This window comes from Saimiri boliviensis, chromosome 1, assembly GCF_048565385.1.
Source record: "Saimiri boliviensis isolate mSaiBol1 chromosome 1, mSaiBol1.pri, whole genome shotgun sequence".
Taxonomy (NCBI): domain Eukaryota; kingdom Metazoa; phylum Chordata; class Mammalia; order Primates; family Cebidae; genus Saimiri; species Saimiri boliviensis.
Genome location: NC_133449.1, coordinates 51,879,581 through 51,902,049, shown reverse-complemented (window position 1 = coordinate 51,902,049; position 22,469 = coordinate 51,879,581). Strand labels below are relative to the sequence as shown.

The following is a 22,469-nucleotide window of genomic DNA, read 5'->3' as shown; positions in this document are numbered from 1 at the left end:
CACCGCCCTCACCCTTTCCTGTGAGATTCTTCCGCCAAGTGGAAGGCTCATCTTCGGTCGACAGCCTACGCACTTGAAGAACAATCCAATAGACACTTACAGCTCAGGGTGTCTCCATTAAGTCTTATCTGTGCGCCACGGCAATTTTCCTTCGGGCCCCAAAGTTGATAACCGATTTCGCGGGATTTTTTTTTTTTTTTTTTTTTTTTTGCATACAGTCAGGCAACAAATGGAAAGAATGGGCCTGTGGCGGAGGGATCTTCCGCTTATTCTCTGTGTACTTTAACCTAATGGGGGTCGCCCGGGAGTCGGAAGGGGGAGGGGAAAGGGAGGAGGCAGCCAAGGAATTGTTTTTTTCTCTGGCCCCGCCCCCGCCAGGCTGACCAATGGTGATAGTCTGTTTTCCCCGGAGCCTCGCCCAGCTCCTGTGTTTCAGCCAATAAGCGGCGGAAGCGGTTCCGAGGGGGTGGGTCCGGGAGGCTGTGCGTGTCTTGTGAGAGCTCTTGAACCAAGTCAGTGCTGGAGTCGGCTGGGCGGCTGGAAACGGTGGCTGTCGCCGGTGACTCAGGGAGGCGGGAGGCGGGGTAAGAGCGCCGCGGCCTCGGCTGCGGGGACAGGGGGAAGAAAGGTGAAGGCGCTGAGTGCGCGGCCCCGCCGCGGGTTGGCAGCGGCGCAGGCCCGCGGGACAGGCGCCCGGGGTCGGGGGCCAGGGAGCTGGGCGCCGGGGCGGGGCGGCGGGGCAAGTGCGGAATCGCGGGATCGCCCACCCTCCCTCGCGGGGCCGCCCGGGGCGGGGACCCGGCCGCCCCGGACCGGCCTTCTGCACCGGGGGCCTTTTCTTTTTGGGGGTGAGGGCTGACCACTTTCAAATCCGCTCCAGCCGCAGATAATTCTTCCTTCACTCCCTCTGCGTTTGCGTTTGAGGTGTTGGAAAAGCGAAACTTGGGAGAGCGAGGGTCACGCGGCTCTGGGCCCCGGGTGTGCGGCGGGGGAGGGCGCCGGGGGGCGGGCGGGCGCAGGAGAGGGGCTCGGTGCTGGTCCGCCCGGGGCTGGCCGCGTCGTCGCGCGGGTTCGGCGCCCTCCGCCCGCCCTCCCCGCAGTCTCCGCCTGGCCCCCTCCCACCGGCCGCCCCCGTCGCATTTTGTTTTTGTGTTTTTGCAGGGAGGAGCCCTTCCTGCAGGCGTGGAAACCATGGTGCTCACGCTCGGAGAAAGTTGGCCGGTATTGGTGGGGAAGCGATTTCTTAGTCTGTCCGCAGCCGACGGCAGCGACGGCGGCCACGACAGCTGGGACGTGGAGCGCGTCGCCGAGTGGCCCTGGCTCTCCGGGACCATTCGCGCTGTCTCCCACACCGACGTTACCAAGAAGGATCTGAAGGTACAGCCGGCTCCGGGCCTCAGCCGCCGGACGTTTCGGAGTTACCTTGGTAACGCGACCATCGGTCCCCTCCCTCCGTTTTCTGAAAACGGAGACCAGAAAGTTGGCATCTGATCTGAAGGTGCAGGAAGCTAGACCTTGAAAGTCTTTGGAATGGTTGTGTAGAGCTGGGGTGTGTTTGGCCCACAGCTCTTGGCTGCCTGGCTTTAATAATGGGCTTAGGGTTGTTCAGACACGCTTCATTAATGCCGGTGCTGTGTCCCACTAGGACTGTCTGATCTTTTCTCCAAAGGAGTAGGGGTGTTTCTGTTAGCGTTAGGTTGGACCTGTAGGTGACGTTTGGAGTCATTAAGAATTGAGGGTTAGTGCTTGGAAGTGCTTTCAGATAGTTTTGTTTGCTCCTCTTAATTTATTCACTTAACTTTTACAAAAAACTTTGACTTGTTAAAAATGAAGTTAGTGTAGAGGGAGGAGTTTAAGTTCTGTTTGGCGTATTAGGGTGGGTATTTGTCCGTATATGGTGGGTCGGGGCAGGAGTGGATTCCTGGTTTTCTGTGATGAGCTTCTCGGTGGGTGTGGGATATGACCATATATGGAGGAATGGGGTGGAGCAGTCCCATGTATGGGATATTGGAGGACTGACTTAGAAATACTACACTTGGATGCTTTGGAGGAGGAAGAAAATTGGGAGCAAGTACGGCCAGTGATTTTTTTTTTTTTTTTTTTTTTAAATCATAATGACACTCAGAACCATTTTCTGTTAGATCTTTTCGTAGACAGATGAATTCTGATTGTGCTCACTAGTAGAAGTATTGGTGTGAAAGGATTGTCTGGGAACAACCAGTGAGGAAGCCATTGTACCAACAAAGACTCCTTTGTGCAAAAATAACTGAAGAAAGGTTCCTAACAAAGACTCCAAAGTGGTGATAACTTGAAGGAAGCTTGTCAGAAGATATTTCCACCCTGCGTAATGGATGTGTTTCAGTATCTTCACTTGGTCGTCATCTTTGCTTTTTCTTAAACTATGGTCAAATAAAGGAAGCAAGTTTTAGCATTGGCAGTTGATATGTTGATTTCTAAAACACTGTTCATTTGAGCACATTCAGGGTGACAGTGCATGCCTAAACCGGTATTTATCTGCAGAGTTGCGGGTAAAGGGTATGCTGTTATGTATTTTTTAATGCTTCAGTGTTGTGCCTTGTCTCATGTTGAAAAGGAGGAGTGACCAAAGAGCATTGTACTGTGTGCCAAGCACTTCATAACCATGATCTTGTTTAATCCTTATAGGAGTTCTTGGGGGTAAGTACTAATATTGCCCCCGTTTTATGGATAAAACTACTGTGCCTGAGGGACCTTAAGCATCTTGCCAAGGACACATACCTAGGAATGGACATAGGCTGATAGCCTGTATTTTGTCTAACCCAGGGAGTTTCACTCCAGAAGCTGCCTTCTTAACCATCCAGCCAGTAATCAAGAGCTGTGCCACAACAGAGTTCCTGTCATATGCTGTGAGGTTTGGTTTTTTTCCTTCCATTCCACTCATTCCCCTGCCAAATCAGGTTGTGATATTTATAGAGAGAATATATTGTGGTACAAGAATGGCCAACCTTTTTGCTTGGGGCTTATAACCTTTCTACATAAGATAGGCTTTGTCTGCTAGATTTCAGTCATGCTTGTTGTGGTTTATTTCACCTGCCAAGTAAAATTTTCTCTAATGCATTTGTTTTTATGTGATTTGAATGGAAACAAGATCTTATTTAAACTTTCCAGCCTGTAGTTCTTTGGCAGATGTTGAGAGACTAGGCGTTCCCTGCCCTAGACTCTGGCAGTGATTGAGAACCTGTTAGGTTAGGCAGGCAGTCTAGGAGGAACTTTACATGTGTGTATTTTTTAAGTCTTCTCCCTCCACCCCCATCCTTTGAGGAGGTGGTGATATCTTGATTTTCAGAATGAGGAAATAGATTTAGGAAAAGGAATCTTGTCCAGATTCGCATAATTAGCTACTAAGGGAGGCTGGGAATCCAGATTTGGCTGTGTGTCTTCTCCACTGCACTTTGGTGCCTAACCTGGAGACAACTGGGAATTCATGTCAAGAAAATTTTGGCTAGGTTGGATTTTTGCCCTACTTGTAGACATCACAACTCAGCCCTCATGTAAGATGCTAATCAACTCACTCTTTTCTAGTCATGGTTTATCGCTACATTCCTTAGTTGAGTAGGAGATGTTAAGTTTGGGGGCCACGTTGCATTTAACAAAAAATAGGATTTTATTTTACCTTGTTTTTAGAGATGGGGGTGGGGGATCTCGTTACCGAGGCTCCTCTGGAACTCCTGGCTCAAAATACCAAAACTAATTTGTGCTTGGTGAGATGCACAGGAACCAAGTAACTAAGACCATGCTTACACTTGGGTTTAGGGGCATTAAGTTTTTGGGGAGGTGGGGCAAGGGACTGAGATGAATAAGAATAAATAACATTCAAGTAGTATGTAACCGTTCTTCTGGTTTTAGTGCAAATACAAGTCTGTCTGGATTGGCTTGCTAAGGATGATATTAATGAGGCTAAGGCTTGTTAACTTTGTATCACCTAGAGAGACTTTGTAACAAAATCACTTAGATGACAAAAAGATACAATGTTTATCAGTCGGATGACAAAAAGATACTATGTCTATTAGTCGGATGACAAAAAGATACTATGTCTATTAGTCCGTTATAGAAAAGTTAAGGTGAAGACATAAACATAGTAGATAACAATGATTAAATGGTTGCATCAGGATTCAGCAAAGAAAAAAAAAATCATTAAATCGCTATTATGTGGCAATTCTTTCATTTAATCCTCATAAATATTCTAGATGGTAAACTACATTTTTAGTGTCAAAAACTGAGGCTCAAAGAAGTTAAATAACTTGTCCAAGTTTGTCTCCAGACTTTAAACACTAGGCTTTAATGTTCAGGTAGAGCAAGGTTAGAGCATTTTATTTTGTTAGCCTGTATATCCCTAGCATCTAGAACACTGCTTGGCATGTAGTGTGTGCTCAAATATTTGAATGAAAAAGTGAAGAGATCATAAAATTGTTACCTCTACTATGGAGAAACAGTTTAGAAAGAATCTACTGATGAGGCAGTACCATTTTCTTCATCTGGAATAACAACAGATCTTAATTAGATGTAGCTGTAGAGACAGCTTTAATCTTATTTTTATTCTACTTGAGTATGAAATGAGTTGTGCTTTCTACTTGAGTATGAAATGAGTTGCTTCCTAGCTGATTTTGTTCCCATTATACATGCTGGGAATGCCCTGCTTCCTTGACTTGTCCTTCTCTTCCTTGAAGCCTACCTTTTCTTTGAGTTTAATGCCACTTCATAGTTCTTAGGAGTGTCCTTAGCAGGCAAGTAGCTCTTGCCATCTATGTACCATTTCCTGCTATTGTCAGCAATTGTGTGCCTTGACCAGTGCCCAGCCTTTCATTTTTGCACACCATTGGATTTTCAGTGTTAGTGGATTCTGCTGCCAGTCAAGCCACGTAAAATGAAAAACTAGCGCAGTATAAAAACTGTTTACGCCTTTTAATTGAATGCCAGATCTTGGGATTTTAGACAGACATCTCAGCATAAGAAGATATAAATGGAAGCACAAGGAATTAATTTCTTTGTGGAGTAGTGAATTAAGTAGTATTCTGCATGGTAGTATGGGGCATAGAATAGACAGCTAATTAAAAATTTCTTGACCAGAAACCATGTCATTCTGTGCTCCTACTTTTAAACTTGGAAACATTTTCCATGGTCTTCCTGATGGTTATTATAATCATATACTCAGGTGAGATGAGAGTATGGTAAGAGTGGGAGATTTTGATACTAGTTTATTGAATATAATATTAATTCATATAGAGAGATTTACTGTTGGGGAAACATGAACTTGAAAAATCTGAAATATCCAGCATTTGGTCAAGGTGTGTCACAGGCTAATAAGGTACACATTTGCAAAATATGCTATCAAAAGGAGATACCGAAATTATACATAGTGAATCATAATTGACTCTTTGGCCTCTGAAGTCACACAGCCTAAGTAACATGTCATTGCGGGCCAAAGGAACATGGGTGAAATAAAACAATTTGGAATAGAGACTGGTTATATCTGTCAGCTTGCATAACCCTGCTCAAGTCACTTTAGTTCTTACTGAATTTAAATGTCTTTTTAGGCCAGGCACAGTGGTTCATGCCTATAATCCCAGAACTTTGGTAGGCCGAGATGGGTGGATAACCTGGTCAGGAGGTCAGTAGTTTAAGACCACCCTGACCAACATGGTGAAACCTGGTCTCTACTAAAAATACAAAAACTAGCTAGCTATGGTGGTGCTCACCTGTAATCCCAGATAGTTGGGAGGCTGAGACACGAGAAACACCTGCATCCGGGAGGCAGAGGATACAGTGAGTTGAGATTGCCCACTGTCCTCCAACTTGGTCAACAGAGTGAGACTGTCTCAAAAAATAAAATAGATGTCTTTTTATAGAAATGTCTGCAGAAGAGGCTTTTTTTGGGGATGTCCTTAAATGTAAAACCTCAGACTGTAGGGTGCAAATGAAAGATGGTTTGTTTTTTCCCGAAATGGGGTCATGCTCTGTCACCCAGGCTAAAGTGCAGTGACGCAATCATAGCTCACTGCAGCCTCAATTTCCTGGGCTCAAGCAGTCCTCCCACCTCAGCCTCCCAAGTATCTAGGACCACAGGTGTGCACCATCACTCCTGGTTAATTTTTGTAGTTTTTATAGAGACAAGGTTTCCCCACGTTGCCTTGGCTGATTTCGAACTCCTGGATTCAAGTGATCCTCCTGCATTGGCCTCCTAAAAGTGCTGGATTACAGGTGTGAGTCACGCTGCCTGACTGACATACACGGTTTTGATAGGAAACTTTTGAAGAATATTGAAGAAAGCTTACAACTTGTTGATTTTATGTATTTTTTAAAAGTCATCTTACTGCAAACCAAAGATAATGTGAATTTTTGACTAACAGCCTAATATTTGAAAGTCGTAAGCTTAAATTGTTTTTAAGGAGCTAAACCTTTTTTTTTTTTTTTTTTTCTCAAATCACTCAAAAATTGGGATATGCATAGGGACCCTGTCTGACTTTTGGTTTAGGGTTATCTTAAGCTTTAGATAGTGATCTGGTAAGAACTGTGATGTTGCTTAAGTTTTGGGAAACTATTTAAGATCTTAATCCTGGACTTTTTTTTTTTTTTTGCTCAATAGATATTAGATAATGATGTTGAAGACCCTCTTTCCCTTACTCCTAAAGTAATACCTTGAGAAGGTTAAGATTTGAATTACCATAGAGGTTTTAAAAGTATCTAGTTGTCTTGCTAGACACTTTGCATACACTGTCTTTTAAAATATGCCTAATAATGCAATGAGAGATGGGTGTTACTTTTTTCATTTTGAAAAACATTGAGAGAACTTAGATTTCAGTGAGGGTTCTTAACTTGGGGTGCAGGTTAGTTGGTTTCCTTTGTAATCGTATTTTATATATGTAAAATCATTCTACGAGATTCAGTGTAGCTGGAATTCAAACCAAGATCTCTCTGAATCTGGATCTGGAATTTGTGTGTGCTAATTTCTCTTATACCACATTGCTGATAGATGAGAAAACTGTCTCTACCCACCTTTCTGAAAGATCATTTAGTTCATTGTAGTGATAGAATATATATAACCAGGGAGAAACATGTATGGGCCTTGCCACATGAGTGTTCACTTATTTGCATTCCTTCTGATTTGGAAAATAGTAATAACTGCAAAGATAAAACCTGTAATACCAAGAAGATACGTCATTTCCTAGGCAAAGTTACCTGGGAGGTTAGGGATGCATGTTTTGTTGGCTGAGAAGCGTAGGGTAGATCTTAGATTTCATTGGTTTGTAAAGAGCTATCCTGTAGACTGGAGAAGGTTTGGGATTGGGGCTAATGTGGGAATTCAGTGCCTTCTAAGCAGATGAGAGAAGTAAGATAGGAACCCAGTTCAGAGGGAAATTTGTTCATTAATCTGTTCTAACAAGTATTTGTGTGCCGATTAGATTTCATATGCCAGTAATATACAGTGGTAAGCAAAAGCAGAGACAGACTTTGACCTATTAGAATTTATTTGTCAATCAGTTAACCACAAATAATGCAAAATGTGAGTAAGTGCTAAGATAGAAAAGTAAAAAAATTTTGAGTACAATTAGTAAGGGGACCTCTCTTGGGAGAGAGAGGCGCTTTGGTTGTTTGAGAAAAGGATTTACAAATTGTGTTTTGACAGATGAATGGAAGTTAACTAGTTAATACACTGAAGGTTAAAAAGGGATATATGAGTGATGTCTGTAAAATTATGAACAGATTTGATAGAGGATAGATGTATTAACTAATTCCTGGAAACCAAAATGAGAGACGTCTTTAGTAAGAGGAGGAATTTAAAATCAAACAAAAATGGTTATTTTTACCCTGATTGTTAAGGGACTATTGAAATTGGTAGAATATAAAAAGCATTAAAGAGGACCTAGAATAAGTTAAGGGGTAGCATATTCATAATGGGTTAAGGAAGCTAGAGCGTTTCTGTGCTTTTGTATGACTTTGGCGTTTATGGTTTTATAAACAGTTCCTACTCATAGATCACTCCCAGAAGCCCACTTTTGGACTGATTTTTTTAAATGTCTTGAAATATTTATACAGGTTGTAGGAACTGTAGCCTTAGGGTTCAAAGTGTTATGCAGGTCAGAAGCAGAAAACATTATAATTACTTGGAAAACAGTATTTCATGGTAGTTTAACTTTCATGTAGGAAGCTAGAGGTAGTTCTGAAAAACTCTATGGTCATTATATTTATTAGTCACTCATTTCTGTGTGACCAAACAAGCAGTTTTACACTCCAAATTCTGTGGTAAATTTCTTAGCTTTGTCAACTGAAAAGGATATTGAAGATACACTGTGTATTAGGCTTTGTGCTAAATTGTACTCATTCCAGAGGAATTCAAAAACAGGTGGTGGATTGTGGTGATGAGGAGTCATCTTAAATCCACTTATATTGTCAACAGAGAATTACAGTGTAATTCTATTAAGTTCATCGTTTGAGTTTCAAATTTTTGTCTTCCAGTTCCAAAAGTTCACATTGTCTAATTTATATATGTAAACACTTGCTAAGTAGAGGTTCTTTGGTTTCTGGGCTTCCCAGTGCGTTACTTTAGGGACAGAGACTGGCCCAAAAAGCCCTTGACTTCTGTATACCAAAGTGAGTTGGGAGCCAAAGCTTGGTTCATGTATGACTATTTTATTGTGGGCTGTGAAGGGAAGTGAGGGAGGTGGGAGGGGGAAAGCACATCCAGATATATGATTCAAGTAGAATAATGAAGGTATAGTTCAACTGGGGCATTTGTAATGCTTATTTTTTGTAAATTGAATCTGTTTCCCCCCTCCCTAATTTTGTCTGTTTAGGTGTGTGTGGAATTTGATGGAGAATCTTGGAGGAAAAGAAGATGGATAGAAGTCTATAGCCTTCTAAGGAGAGCATTTTTAGTAGAGCATAACTTGGTTTTAGCGGAACGAAAGTCACCTGAAATTTCTGAACGAATTGTACAGTGGCCTGCAATAGTGAGTAAAACTTGGGCTTATTGAACTCCTGAGAAGAGGGCATTTTATCCATTGTGGGTAAAACAAGGAAAATATAAATGTAATGCCAGAAAGTCAGAAAAAGCTCCCACGATCTCCTGTCAGCCCTTTTAGGAACTCTGCAGCTCTGGGCAAGTCCCTTGACTTTGTTGGATCTCATGTTCACTTGACAAATGGGGATGGAGGTAGTAGTGGGAATGTCTAAGTCAGAAGGCAAAAACCAGTAGTCATATGCAAACATACAGATCTGTTTGGTTTGGCCCTCACAGTAATTTCAGAAAATTTGAATTAATTGCCCACTTTAAAAAATGTGGAGAATACATCTAAAAATCTAGATTTCCACTGTCTCTTAAAAAAATCTACAAGATATTGACAACACTGAAGCCTTATGACAGTTTCTTATGGCAGCAATAGCCTGGAGCCAAATAGTATCTGTTGCCTTACTCCCTGTAGGGGTTCCAGTCTTGATCTTGTGATCTGTAAGTTTCTCTCTGGCTTATTAAATTTTTTGTCTTTAAAGATGCTGTAAGTCAGTATATGATTGTGCGTTATCCACATTGTAAAGTGTGGTGCAATCGAAGAGAAGAGTGAGCACTGTCTGGAGAGGGTACTTTAGGCTTTATAGGACTTGAACTGGTGCTTCAAGGAGGAAAGTTCAGATCTGGATGGTTTGGAAAGGCTGGGAGAATGGTTGAAGGCTGATAAGATTGTGAAGGGCCCTGCATACGGTGTCAGCAAAGTTAAGATTTTGCCCAGAAGTGAAAAGAGGGCTATGAAGATTCTTGAGAGATGTAGGGTTGTGGTTAAAGTTTTATTTTGCTCTTTGTATTTTTTTCCCCAGTTGTTAATAACTGGTTAAAAACACGGGCCTGTTTGCCCAGAAAAGTATGCATACAAATATTTTTTACATAAATTTTTGGGAAACCATGAATCTGTGGATCCAGTCCTATATGTTAATGACTCCCAAACTAGAGTCATTAACATATCTGGGTTAAATTATTGGGTTGGAATAAAAATTGTATGCTCTGTAGCTATATAATTGTTATGAGATAACTTGCAGTAAATAAAAAAGTGTAATGGCTTTGTCACTTTGTGTGTATGTGGAAAATTGCCAGTTCCTATTTTAAGAAAATTATGCTGACAGCAGTTACGATGCTAAAGTGCTAAACTTTACGATGCTAAAGTTTTCTTTTGTTTTAGATGTACAAACCTCTGTTGGACAAAGCTGGTTTGGGATCCATAACTTCTATTCGATTTCTGGGAGATCAACAAAGAATATTTCTTTCTAAAGACCTTTTAAAGCCTATACAGGTAAAACATAGAAACCATAGTGAACCATAGAAACAAAAATACGAACTCCTTTAACATGAGAAGTAAAGTACAGTTGAATCTTGAACAGTGTGGATAGTAAGGATGCTGACCCCTTGCACAGTAAAACATCTACGTATGGATTCCCTCCAAAGTTTACTAATAGCTTACCGTTGATCAAAAGCGTTCTTGATAAACAGTTGGTTAACATATATTTTATATATGTATTACATATTGTATTCTTACAATGAAATAAGCTAGATAAAATGTTATTAAAATCATAAGCAGAATGCATTTACTATTCATTAAGTGGAAATAGATCATTATAAAGGTTTTTATCCTTGTCTTCATGTTGAGTAGACTGTCAGTCTTGCTATCTCAGGGTTGGCAGAAGTGGAAGAAAATCTGTCTTTTTCATCAGTGTAGTAGCCAACTGTATTGATGCCGATTGCTGTAATTTAAATACCTAACAAGGTGGCAGGGTTGGCAGAAGTGGAAGAAAATCTGTGTTTTTTCATCAATACAGTGGCCAGCTGCATTGATGTTTATTGCTCTATTTTAAATACCTAACAGAAAAGAACCTGTCCCATTAGCAGTTAGGTGTTATGCATCATTCCTCAATGTTAGCTTTTGGATTAGTGCTGTCCATTTATGGTTGAAAGGACAAAGGCACTGTAGTTGATGGTTTTTGTTACGAAAATAATATTTAAAAGTAGACTGAGGCCGGGCGTGGTAGCTTACGCCTGTAATCCCAGCACTTTGGGAGGCCAAGACGGGTGGAACATGAGGTCAAGAGATCAAGACCATCCTGGTCAACATGGTGAAACCCCGTCTCTAGTAAAAATACAAAAATTAGCTGGGCATGGTGGCGCATGCCTGTAGTCCCAGCTACTCGGGAGGCTGAGGCAGGAGAATTGCCTGAACCCAGGAGGCGGAGGTTGCGGTGAGCCGAGATCGCGCCATTGCACTCCAGCCTGGGTAACAAGAGCGAAACTCCGTCTCAAAAAAAAAGTAGACTGTTATTTATATACATGTATGTGCATGCATACATATACACTCATGCGTACATATGTATAAGCAGTCTTTATTATTTGTAGATTTTATGTTTGTGAATTGCCTACTTGCTAAAATATGTTTGTAACCCCAAATCAATACTCGTGGTGGTTCATGGTCATTCACCAGTATGTGCAGAGCTGCAAACAGTTTGAGTTGTGTGATGCAGGTTCCCAGCTCCCAGCTAAGGTCAAATAAGGTGATGTTCTGCCTTGTTTCACTTATACTGTATAACAGGTGTGCTTTTTGCCGTCTATTTAGTGCTGCATTTTTGTGCTTTTTGGGTTTTTTGGGTGAGTTCACTGTTTAAAATGGCCCCCAAAAGCAGTGCTGAAGTGTTATGATGTGTTGTAAGAACAAACAAAATACATGTGTTAGATAAGATTCATTCATCTTTGAGTTATAGTGCTTTTGGCTGTGAATTCAAGGTTAGTGCATAAGCAGTATATGTTAAATAAGATGTCTTTCAACAGAAACACATAAAACAAGATTGTGTGTCAATTGCTTGATGAAAATGTGACCAGAGGCTTGAAGGAACCTACTCCTGTTTTCCCATAGGAGCAGTGGTTCAGTTTTTTGCAAGCTGTAGAAAACATTTTATTAACAGATACTGCAAATGATGAGAATAGATTGTGCCATGTGCATGTGTGCGTGCACACAGACACACATACTCTTTGTAAAACTCCCATATCTTTTTCCACATTTAGGGTCCTGGGTCTTGCCCATGTGATGATTTGTTATGAAAATATTGGAAGAGGAAGAGCACACAGATTCATTTGCCTCCACAGATCACCACCCTCAGAATAATGTTTATATTATAGTATTCATCTTTTAGATAACATTCATAAAGCTTAATAATCTTATTTACTCCCTTCTGTTTTGTGACTTCATACCTGACTTGTTTCTTTGGGGTATGGAACTATGAAACCTATTTGCTAAAAGCAGTTTGGGATCTGTTGTTACCGGGTTGCTGAGCCTATATTGGGAAGCCCAAAGCACTGGCTTTCCCTCTACTTGAGTCTCATCCATACTTCCTTCATCTGGAAAGTGAGTGAAAAAAGGGTTCATAATCTGAACCTTATTTTATAATGTTTAAGTAAATGAAACAGAGGAAGATGCTTTCACTTAGTTAATTCCAGACACAAGTTACCTTCATATGTTAAGTACCCATCTTGATATTTTTCTTGCCTTAAAAGGAAGATGACTTGCTTGCAAAAATCAAGTGACATACAGGGAAGTTGTGGATATTTTGCTTTACTGAGTAATAAAAGGAATTTTTTTCTTAGTTTTGTTTACTGAATTTGCATCTTTCCTGTATTTAAACTTTTCAGTTAAGGTAGAACTCTAATTTTGTTTCTTGGGATTGAAAAAGAAACATCTAAATTACTAAGTTTATATTTGTTCTTAGGGAGCGGTGCTGTGAGCCATCAGTGTGAATGTTGTTATTAATACGGCATGAATATATAATTAACTGGGAGAACTATAATTGGTGATGTTGACTTTTACAGATGATGAGTTTTCAAAGTTTAGTACTTTAGAGAATCATCTCTAAAGTATATATGGGTGATCACATCAGGCTGTACAAAATTCCATGTTGTGGGATGTGATTACCCCAGTAGCTTTGCTCTAAATGCACAGAGCACCTGAAAATCATTTGGCATATGCAAAAGTTGGGACTGAAACTTAGGGTCTGTCTTTAGATTGAATTTCACTCAGTTATCTGTGGGTGAGAAAAAGATAAGGTATTTGGACAACTATCTCATACTTTTTTTGAGCTCTAAAACTCTTCTGGGCAGCCTAATATTTTTCTACTTCATTGAAGCCCTTTGCAGCTCTCTCCATTAATATGTAATATGTTCATCTTGTGGTAGGAATTGGAGAATACAAGTAAATTTTTTGAAATTGCATAAGCAATGCATGCATGAGAGAAAAACAAAAACTAACCCATTTTGGTAATTAATGTTGATCTCTCCTGGAGACCCTAGGTTTGTCTAATGTTACTTGGTGAAAGAAATACATTTTTCCAGCACAGCTCATCTTCGTAACAGACTAGTTATCCTTCCTAGTGAGAAAAATGGATGAACCATTCTTGGTTGTGACAGTGGTCATTTCAGAGTGGCAGAAAAGCATAAAGGCCTGATATTGGAAGGGCTTCTGTGTTTAGCACTATTTTCTTTGCCCTGCTAGAATTCGGTTTGGCAGGTTATTCCTATTGACAGTTTCTGTATTACATTTATCATAACTGGGTATGCACACAAAGCCAGAAGACTGTGGAGTAGTGCCAAGAATGGAGCGGCTGCCAAGAATTGAATGTTTCAGAACTGGCTTACTTACGCTGAAGCTTTAGGCTATTCATTCACATTTTCTGTTTGTCCCCCCACCTCCCTTTTTGTAAAAAAGAGTGCATTTGTAATGCGAGTCAGGTTAAATGAATCTGTGTGAAGTGAGTTATTTGTTAAAAATAGCAGTATCTTAGCAGAAAGGGAGCCAAAGCTTGGTCAGCTTTAATGGGCCTTAGAAAGTAGGGTTTTGGCCTAGGTAACCAGGCTGGTTTCTGGTCCATGATTTTCTCTAACATTGCCATCCTGGGTGCATGCATGCTCATCCCCAGAATGGTCACTGGGCACAGCCACGGGTTCACTAATGGGAACATGGCAAAAAAGGGCTGCCCATTATTAGTGGAGTTTGATGGAAAGAGATATGTGTACCTCTGGAGTTAATCTTTACGATGTGTCAGAAAGTTTGGAGAGCATTGATTAAGGAAACATTTTTCTGATTGATGAATAAAGTAACTCTCAGTTATGGTCATCTGCCCCTGCTAGGAGATTACACAGTGTATTACATAGCACATGCAGTTTGTTATGTAAAAGAAGAAAAACAAACAGTAATTGCAGTGAATTGACCACATACATCTGTCTTATCTGTGTTTTTTCCCCCTTGGATTTAGATCTGTGATTTCCCCATCCCCAATATTTAAGAATGTTTTTTGCTTGGATTGACCAGCTGTTTGTTTGCTTATTATTTTCCCATAGCCAAAGTTAGTCATACTTGAAATTATGCTTTGAGCCACTCTTAATATTTCTCATGCTTCTAGCTTGGGATGACTTGACTTCAGTCTGCCTTATGGCTGTGATCATTTGATGGTTTAGGACATTTTGAGCCATTTGGAATTGGAATGGTTTGGGCTATCACGTGGTTTGTTAATAGTACTTTAACCCATTTGATTAACCAATTGAAATAGCCGATTGGAATTTAAATAACTCTTCTTATTAACTGTTACTCTTAATATGTAATGATCTTTCACTTTTCAGGATGTAAACAATCTTCGACTTTCTCTTACGGATAATCAGATTGTCAGTAAAGAATTTCAAGCTTTGATTGTGAAGCATTTAGATGAAAGCCATCTTTTAAAAGGTATGTACATTATCTAGTGGTGGTAGTTCATGAGTTGACCAATAATTAGCTTGTGAGAAGCTAGAGTTTAGCCTCTCTAGCCTCTCATTCATTTGCTGATTGAAATTTCTTTTTTTCTTTCTTTTCTTTCTTTCTTTTTTTTTTGAGACGGAGTTTCGCTCTTGTTACCCAGGCTGGAGTGCAATGGCACGATCTCAGCTCACCGCAACCTCCGCCTCCTGGGTTCAGGAAATTCTCCTGCCTCAGCCTCCTGAGTAGCTGGGATTACAGGCATGCGCCACCATGCCCAGCTAATTTTTTGTATTTTTTAGTAGAGACGGGATTTCACCATGTTGACCAGGATGGTCTCGATCTCTTGACCTCGTGATCCACCCACCTCGGCCTCCCAAAGTGCTGGGATTATAGGCATGAGCCACCGCGCCCGGCCCTTTTTCTTTCTTTTTTTGAGACAGAGTCTTGCTCCCAGGCTGGAGTGCAGTGGCACTATCTTGGCTTACTGCAACCCCTGCCTTCCAAGTAGCTAGGACTACAGGTGTGCACCACCACACCCAGCTTAGTTTTGTATTTATAGTAGAGACGAGGTTTCACCATTTCACCGTGTTGGTCAGGCTGGTCTCAAACTCCTGGCCTTAAGTGATCTGCCTGCCAAGTGTGAGCCATCATGCCCAGTGATTTCTAACTTTTTTTTCTAAAATAAATTTTTAAGAATTTTAAAATTTAAAATTAATATAATGTGTTTGATACTAAAATCTCTGAACTTTGGAAAGTTCATGGATTAAAGGAAACTAAAAAGTAAAGTAGATCCAGGCACAGTTGCTCAAGCCTGTAATCCCAGCAATTTGGGAGGTCCAAGGTGGGAGGATTGCTTGAACCTAGGATAGGAGTTCAAGACCAGCCTGGGCAACACAGGGAGACGTCAATCTCTACAAAACACTTTTTAAAAAATTAGCCTGGTGTGGTGGCACATACCTGTAATCCCAGCTGCTCAGGAGGCTGAGGCAGGAGGATCACTTGAGCCCAGAAGGTCAAGGCTGCAGTGAGCCCTGATTATCCTGCTACACCCTAGCCTGGGTGACAGAGCAAGACCCTGTATAAAAACAAAAACAAAACAGTGAAGTGGGTATTTTTAAAGCTCAGCTATATTTTGATGTGGACTTTGATATATTTGGAATATCAGCCTTATGAAATTGCTAAGGCATTGATTCGATACACCTTACCTTCCCATTTATGTTATTGAGTTTTTCTCCAATCTTACTTCTTTTTTCTGTGTTTTAAAAATTATCAGACATAGCGTTTCTGTGGGGGTTCCTGAATTTGATTCCTCTAAAACCACACAGGACAGTGAGTGGAGGTTTTGATGAATTGTCTAGTACTACTTTGGTCTGATCCAAAATAAAAAGTTTAAATTTTCTCCCAGCTTTTCTGAAATGTCATTCATCTTATGTTTATAGTGATTCTTTTAATGTTTACTTTTGCATTTTTTAAAAAAAGACTTAGGAAAAGATTGTCCTGGATGATAGTGTTATTGGGAGATAATGCAAATTGCTCTAAGAATTTTTTTTTTTTTTTTAGGTGACAAAAACTTAGTTGGTTCAGAAGTAAAAATTTATAGCTTGGACCCGTCTACTCAGTGGTTTTCAGCAACTGTTGTAAATGGAAACCCAGCATCAAAAACTCTTCAAGTCAACTGTGAGGAGGTAAAGACAATGGTAACTCCTTGTAAGATAACTCAACAGAGCGTGAGGACTATACAAAGCATTTATGATTTTTTAGGCACTAAATATCTTTGTTATTTTATAGGGTAGAAATAATTACAATTGTTTTAAGAAGAAATTATTCATAAGAAACTCCTATTGTTGTGTTAATGAGACAGATTTTTCAATATATTCTTGAGCATTTTTTATTTTCCAGTATCTTTGTTTTATTTATTTCTAAGATTCCGGCACTGAAAATTGTTGATCCATCACTGATTCATGTTGAAGTTGTACACGATAACCTTGTGACATGTGGTAAGATACGTTATTTATTAAAATCTTTTTTCTTCTACTTCCCCCTTCTCACAATAAGAGAGACAGGGAAGCCAACTTACCTATTTTTTAATATTTTAGGTAATTCTGCAAGAATTGGAGCTGTAAAACGCAAGTCTTCTGAGAGTAATGGAACCCTGGTTTCCAAACAAGCAAAATCTTGCTCTGAGGTAACCTTTATTCATCTTTGTCACTTGTATAAAGCTTTCCTTAACTCTAACATTGCGTGGCTATTTTTTTTTTTTTTTAATTATTTTAATTTTTTTAGAGACAGGCTCCAGGCTGGAGTGCAGTGGTGCAATCAGAGCTTACTGTAGCCTTGAACTCCTGCCTCCAGAGTAGCTGGGACTCCAGGCATGTGCCATGCATGACACCTGGCTAATTTTTGTGGTTTTTTTTAGAGACAGAGTCTTGCTATGTTGACCAGACTGGTCTTAAATTCCTGGGCTCAAGCGATCCTCTCACCTCAGCTTCCCAAAGTGCTGAGATTACAGTCGTGAGTGAGCTACTGCCCCCGGCTGCATGGCCAATTTTTTAGTGTTATATAGCTGTCTGCTCTTCTTTGCTAGTTCCAGATCTTGGCCATAATTTCTACATTGAAGCAGATTGAGAAAATATAAGTTTGTGGTTTACTATTAAGATTTCATTCATTTTTTGGTATTTGCTGGAGATTCTTAGTAGATTTCACAACTACGCCATGTGTAAGTGTTCTTAAAGGTAAATTGAGTTGTGCGTGTCAATGCCTGGCACAAAAAGATGGAAGGAGCCTTAGCATTCTGAGTAGTTGGGGTATTGAAATGGGATCCTCACCTTCTCAATAATAAGAAATTTTGATTGGGCGTTTATGATTGGGTAAACAAGTATACTAGTATTTCAAGGGAAGTGGTTGGTTTGCCATTACTAATTTCTGTCCAGAAAAGTAGAGGCTTTTGTGAATACTACTATGGGTTCAATTACCAGATTTAATTCTTTTCTGAAATACTTACCATTTGGACCAAGGCTATTTCTCTTTTAGGTGAGTTAAATCATTAGGATCTGTTACAGTACAAATAACTTTTTCGCACCTTAGGAATCCGAATGCACTTGTCACATGGATAGTTTCCTGTGTTACAATTATCAAAAACACTTTTATGATGCTCCGCCCCAGGCTGGAGTTTAAAATTTAAATACTGACCAAACTAATGTTAAGATTCTTATCAGCGTTTGAAAGAGAACCTTGAGGTCTTGGGGAGCAAGGCCAGGAAAAATGGCATGGGGAGTGGGCCAGGGTCAGCGAATAAATCTAGGTTTCTTGATTAAGGGCAGACTGGACTACAGCATCGACTAGAACCAACACTAGCACTGTGCACACAAACGCTTGAGTCTGTGTAGCTAGGATGGTTAATTGGCTTTTTTGAATCTTTTGTCTGTGTATAGGCAACAGGAACTTTAATAATTCACCAAAAGCTTTGTAAACCAAAATGTCTGAAGCCTCTTGTTTTCCTTTGAATGGGAAATGGGCTTTGACCTCTTGAGTGGAGGCTCAGGTTGTTTATGAAAGAATGAAGAGGTAATTGTGGAAATTAGTCTTACTGCCATTCATTTTTGCCTTAAAGTTTACAAGATAATTTAAAGTACATCCATTCAAGAAACCACAATTACTGTATTAAGTACTCACTGTGTGGTGGATATTTGGTCCTGAAGCTTGAAAGGTATCTGGAGTTCCTGCCTCATAGTCCATAGGACAGTGAGGAAGACAGACTTCCAAACAGCTCCCACAAGTGCCAGGGGAATGCTCTGGGCAGGAGCTCTGCTGGTGCCTCAAGAAGCAGCTTGGGCAGAACCTCTCGGATAGGGTGGATGTGTCTTCTTTGCTGAAGGGCAAATGTTTCACTGTGGCTGGAGCACAGGAGGCATGGAAAAAGAGAAGCAGGGTCGGAGATAGGAAGTTTTGGTTTTATGCTGCAGATGAAGAGGGAATGTCTGGGGTGTTCAGGGGTTTTCAGTTCAGTGATTGACTGAGCTTTGTACATGATGGATGAGGGAAGGAGCTGAGAAATAGAAAAAGGGCACTGACTAGGTTAGTTGTATTGCCCATCATAAACACAGGTGAGGTGAGGAAATAGCTGAGGGGATGGAGAGCTATTTAGGAGACAGCAGTTATTGGATTTGGTGAAAGACTAGGTGTTAGGACTGAGAAAGCAAAGAAATGTAGCTCATGACGTAGGTAGAAAAATGGAATGTCTACCTCATAGAACATGACAGTTCTAGCTTAGAAAGCTCAAGTGACATAGTCACTCAATTATTTATGATACTGTGTAGTCTCTCAGTATAGAAGGGGGCTGAGCTGGTGAGGAATAGGGGTCTCTGGTCTAGAAGGGAATGGATAGTAAGCCTCTGGATAAATAATGTGGCCAGGACAACACACAGGATGTCAAGCTCAGAGATGATATTGTCAAATAATCCATAGTATTAGAAGCTGAGAGATAAACAGGATAGAGTAATAATTTCTTCATGTCAGATTTTAACATTGGAGAAATTGTTAGCAATCTAGAGTTAGAAGTAGTAAATAGCAGTTTGGAGGAGTTGGTTGGGTGTTGCCTGTCATGGGGAATTTGTCAGTATAAATAGGAGTCTGATGAAAAGGAGAGCTGAGCTACGAGATGTGCTGAGGAAGAGGGGTCGGGAATAGGAATGGTGTATCCTGTTGGATAGTGGAGGGATCAGTCTGGGGTGCAAGCAGAACTGAGGTAGGTGGGAACCTCCTGTGGGGGAAGGTTCCAGTTCTTCAGAGTATTGAGTGTGTCAGCAATGAGAAAGGCGATTGAACAAGTAAATTTATAACCTTCAAGGAGGTACTTGTAAAATGTGGGCCTATAGATATATGTGATACTGTCTCCTTGACCCAAATTCTTACAGGGCAAGGAACATTATATTTTAATCTTTCTCAGCATGTTGCTCATACCATTTGTGCTGTTGAGCTGAATACTGGGCACATTAGAAGCTATTAAAAAAATAAGCCTGCCCCGTAGCCTGGAGATAAGTTTCTTACCTTCTGCATCTAAAATGAGAAACTAAATTCAGTGTTTTAACAATGTATGTTGCACCTATTAAGCTCGATGCTAGTTGTGTCATTCTAAAGGAAGTTGAAGGTGGTAGATTTTTACCTAGGTTTTAGAAGTTTTTGAAAATATTTTTTTGATTACAAAGCTCATCTTATTTTAAAATTTTTGGTTAACCTAGAAATATAGTAAAGAACCATCACTTGTAATCATACTTCTCAGAGACTCCTGTTTACATTTTGGAATACGTTCCTCCTATCTCTTTTTTCCCCCTGTATATATCACGGAGGCCTGGGGTTTTTTTTTTTTGTTGTATTTGTTAGTTTTTTAAAACTAAAAACCCTACTCTTGTAGCCTCCTCGATTCCCTTATAGTGTATTATAATTATTATTCCATGTCTGCAAATACTTTGATTCTGAATGATTCTTGTAATCAGACAAGTTTTGGAAACACTGGCCTGGCCTAGATTTTAAGAGAGTTGGAGAGATAAAGGGAGCAGTGGGGAAAGAAAGTTTTTGAAATGATGAGTGAAAGGTGAGTACAGTAACACACTCAGCACAATTCTCACTGTGTTTTCACATCCCAGATGCATTGGACTGGCACTTTTAGGGTGGTCTTTGGAAGACAGGCATTTTGGATTAGGTAGACAAGACTCTTGACTGCTTTGATGAATACTTTTGGTTAAGATAAACCTGTTTGCCAGTGATATCTGGCTCCTTGAAGGTCTTCTCTGCCTAGCAGACTATTCCTCAGAGTTACAACGTTGCCTGGTTAATTGGGAAAGAGTCTGCTGAGGAGTGTGAGCCAGCAGTGTCCTTTTTAGAATACTATCATACACTCAATTATATTATCTCCGTCTGCTGGCAGGGGGAACTATTGCCATGACTGGTATAGAAGACCTTCAGGGAAAACTCTTCAGGTAAGAAGAAACTTTGACCCTTTGTTGAGTCAGAGGCCAGGGCAGAGGTGCACTCATGAACACGGGTTTGGGAATTGGAGTCCTGTTCCTGTTGAGCTAAACCTTAGGAAAGTTGTAGCAGGAAATACTTCAGTTTCTTAAAGGAAAAGCACGCTAAGTTATGCTACTTCACAGAGTGACAGAACTGAGAAAATTTTTATAGTGTTTTTCTGCTTTAAGACAGCTCATCTCTAAAATTGATTGTAGTGCCAGGCACTATGGTAAAGCACAGCCCTATAAAGTATGCTTCATAGAAAGACAGTGCTAGGAAGTGTTAGAGACTGAATTTCAAACCAAAGTCTGACGCCAAAATCTAATACTCTTAATCACTGTGCTGTTGCTACTGCTCTCCAAATCTTTTCCTTCATCTGGTGAATCACCCTTGTAAAAAGAGCAGATTTCTTCTTTCTTTCCTCCTTCCCTCCTTCCTTCTGCTCCTCCATCCCTCCTTCCAACAAATATTTATTGCATATTTAGCTTATGCTAAACTGATCTACAGTGGTGATCATCACTTCCTATCACTTGAGGTAACTCATAAGAGTTATTGATTTGTTGCTATTTAAAAATGTTATTTTCTAACAGCATTCACTCATTCATATGTTCATTCCACCAGTCTTATTTATTGAGCATCCACTGTATGTTTGGTTTTATGAGGTATAACAGAGTGGGCCCAAGAGCAGGGCCTCTGCTCATAAAGAGTATGTGTCCCATTATGAGGAGACTGAAAATAAGTAAGTGAAAGGTACTTTCATAGTGTGATAAGTGCTGTGAAAGGTGTAAACAGGCCGGGCGCAGTGGCTCACGCCTGTAATCCCAGCACTTTGGGAGGCCGAAGTGGGTGGATCACGAAGTCAAGAGATCGAGACCATCCTGGTCAACATGGTGAAACCCTGTCTCTACTAAAAATACAAAACATTAGCTGGGCATGGTGGCACGTGCCTGTAATCCCAGCTACTCAGGAGGCTGAGGCAGCAGAATTTCCTAAACCCAGGAGGCGGAGGTTGCGGTGAACCGAGATCGCGCCATTGCACTCCAGCCTGGGTAATGAGTGAAACTCCGTCTCAAAAAAAAAAGAAAGAAAGGTATAACAGGAATATGATAAAGAGTAAGGGACAGCTTTTGGGATGCTACTTTAGAAAAGAGTAATCAAATTCTGAGAGGGAGACATTTTAACAGACTTGAGGGTGAAGAAATAGAACCAACCAGCCACTGAAAATGATGTAGCGAGAGAGATAACATGTACAAGGCCCAGGCAAAAAAGGGCTCAGAACACTAGGAGATGAGAATGGAAGCCAGTGTAGTTGGAGTAAGTACTGTGAGCAAGGGGAGCAGTGAAAGAGATGGGGGGAGGGGGGGCAGAAGTGGGTAGGAGACTGGACCACATGGGATTCTTGTAGGCAGTGGACTGCTTGATCTTATTTGGTTTATGTTTTATAGGGACTGTTCTGTGGTAGAAGAGATTTTGGGTAGGATGCAGAGGATTCAACAAGAATGGAAGGAAGGTTGGTTAGGAGATGTGTAGCTTAGGGAAAAGATGGTAGTGGTGGCATGGAAAGAAATGGGTAGATTCAACACGTATTTTGCAAATGGAGTCAAGATTTATTGGTTTATTGATTACATATGGGAAATTAGATGGTTTTTTTTTTTTTTTTTTTTACTTGAG

At 40.6% G+C, this 22,469-nt stretch overlaps 1 protein-coding gene across 2 annotated transcripts in view; it reads left to right on the top strand.

Moving 5' to 3' along the window:
- The first annotated feature begins 480 nt into the window (after positions 1-480).
- KDM3A (lysine demethylase 3A) overlaps positions 481-22,469 on the top strand; it is a 60,231-nt gene continuing 38,242 nt past the window's right edge. Inside the window, exons 1-8 of one of the 2 annotated variants that reach the window (XM_003942528.4) lie at positions 481-584; positions 1,162-1,377; positions 8,832-8,987; positions 10,206-10,316; positions 14,678-14,780; positions 16,353-16,477; positions 16,717-16,789; positions 16,889-16,977. In XM_003942528.4, the coding sequence (XP_003942577.1) occupies positions 1,192-1,377; positions 8,832-8,987; positions 10,206-10,316; positions 14,678-14,780; positions 16,353-16,477; positions 16,717-16,789; positions 16,889-16,977 (843 nt within the window). In that variant the 5' untranslated portion in view covers positions 481-584; positions 1,162-1,191. Of the gene's footprint in view, positions 585-1,161; positions 1,378-8,831; positions 8,988-10,205; positions 10,317-14,677; positions 14,781-16,352; positions 16,478-16,716; positions 16,790-16,888; positions 16,978-20,715; positions 20,768-22,469 lie in introns of those variants that run through there. The other variant, XM_074397217.1, reaches the window with a different exon arrangement.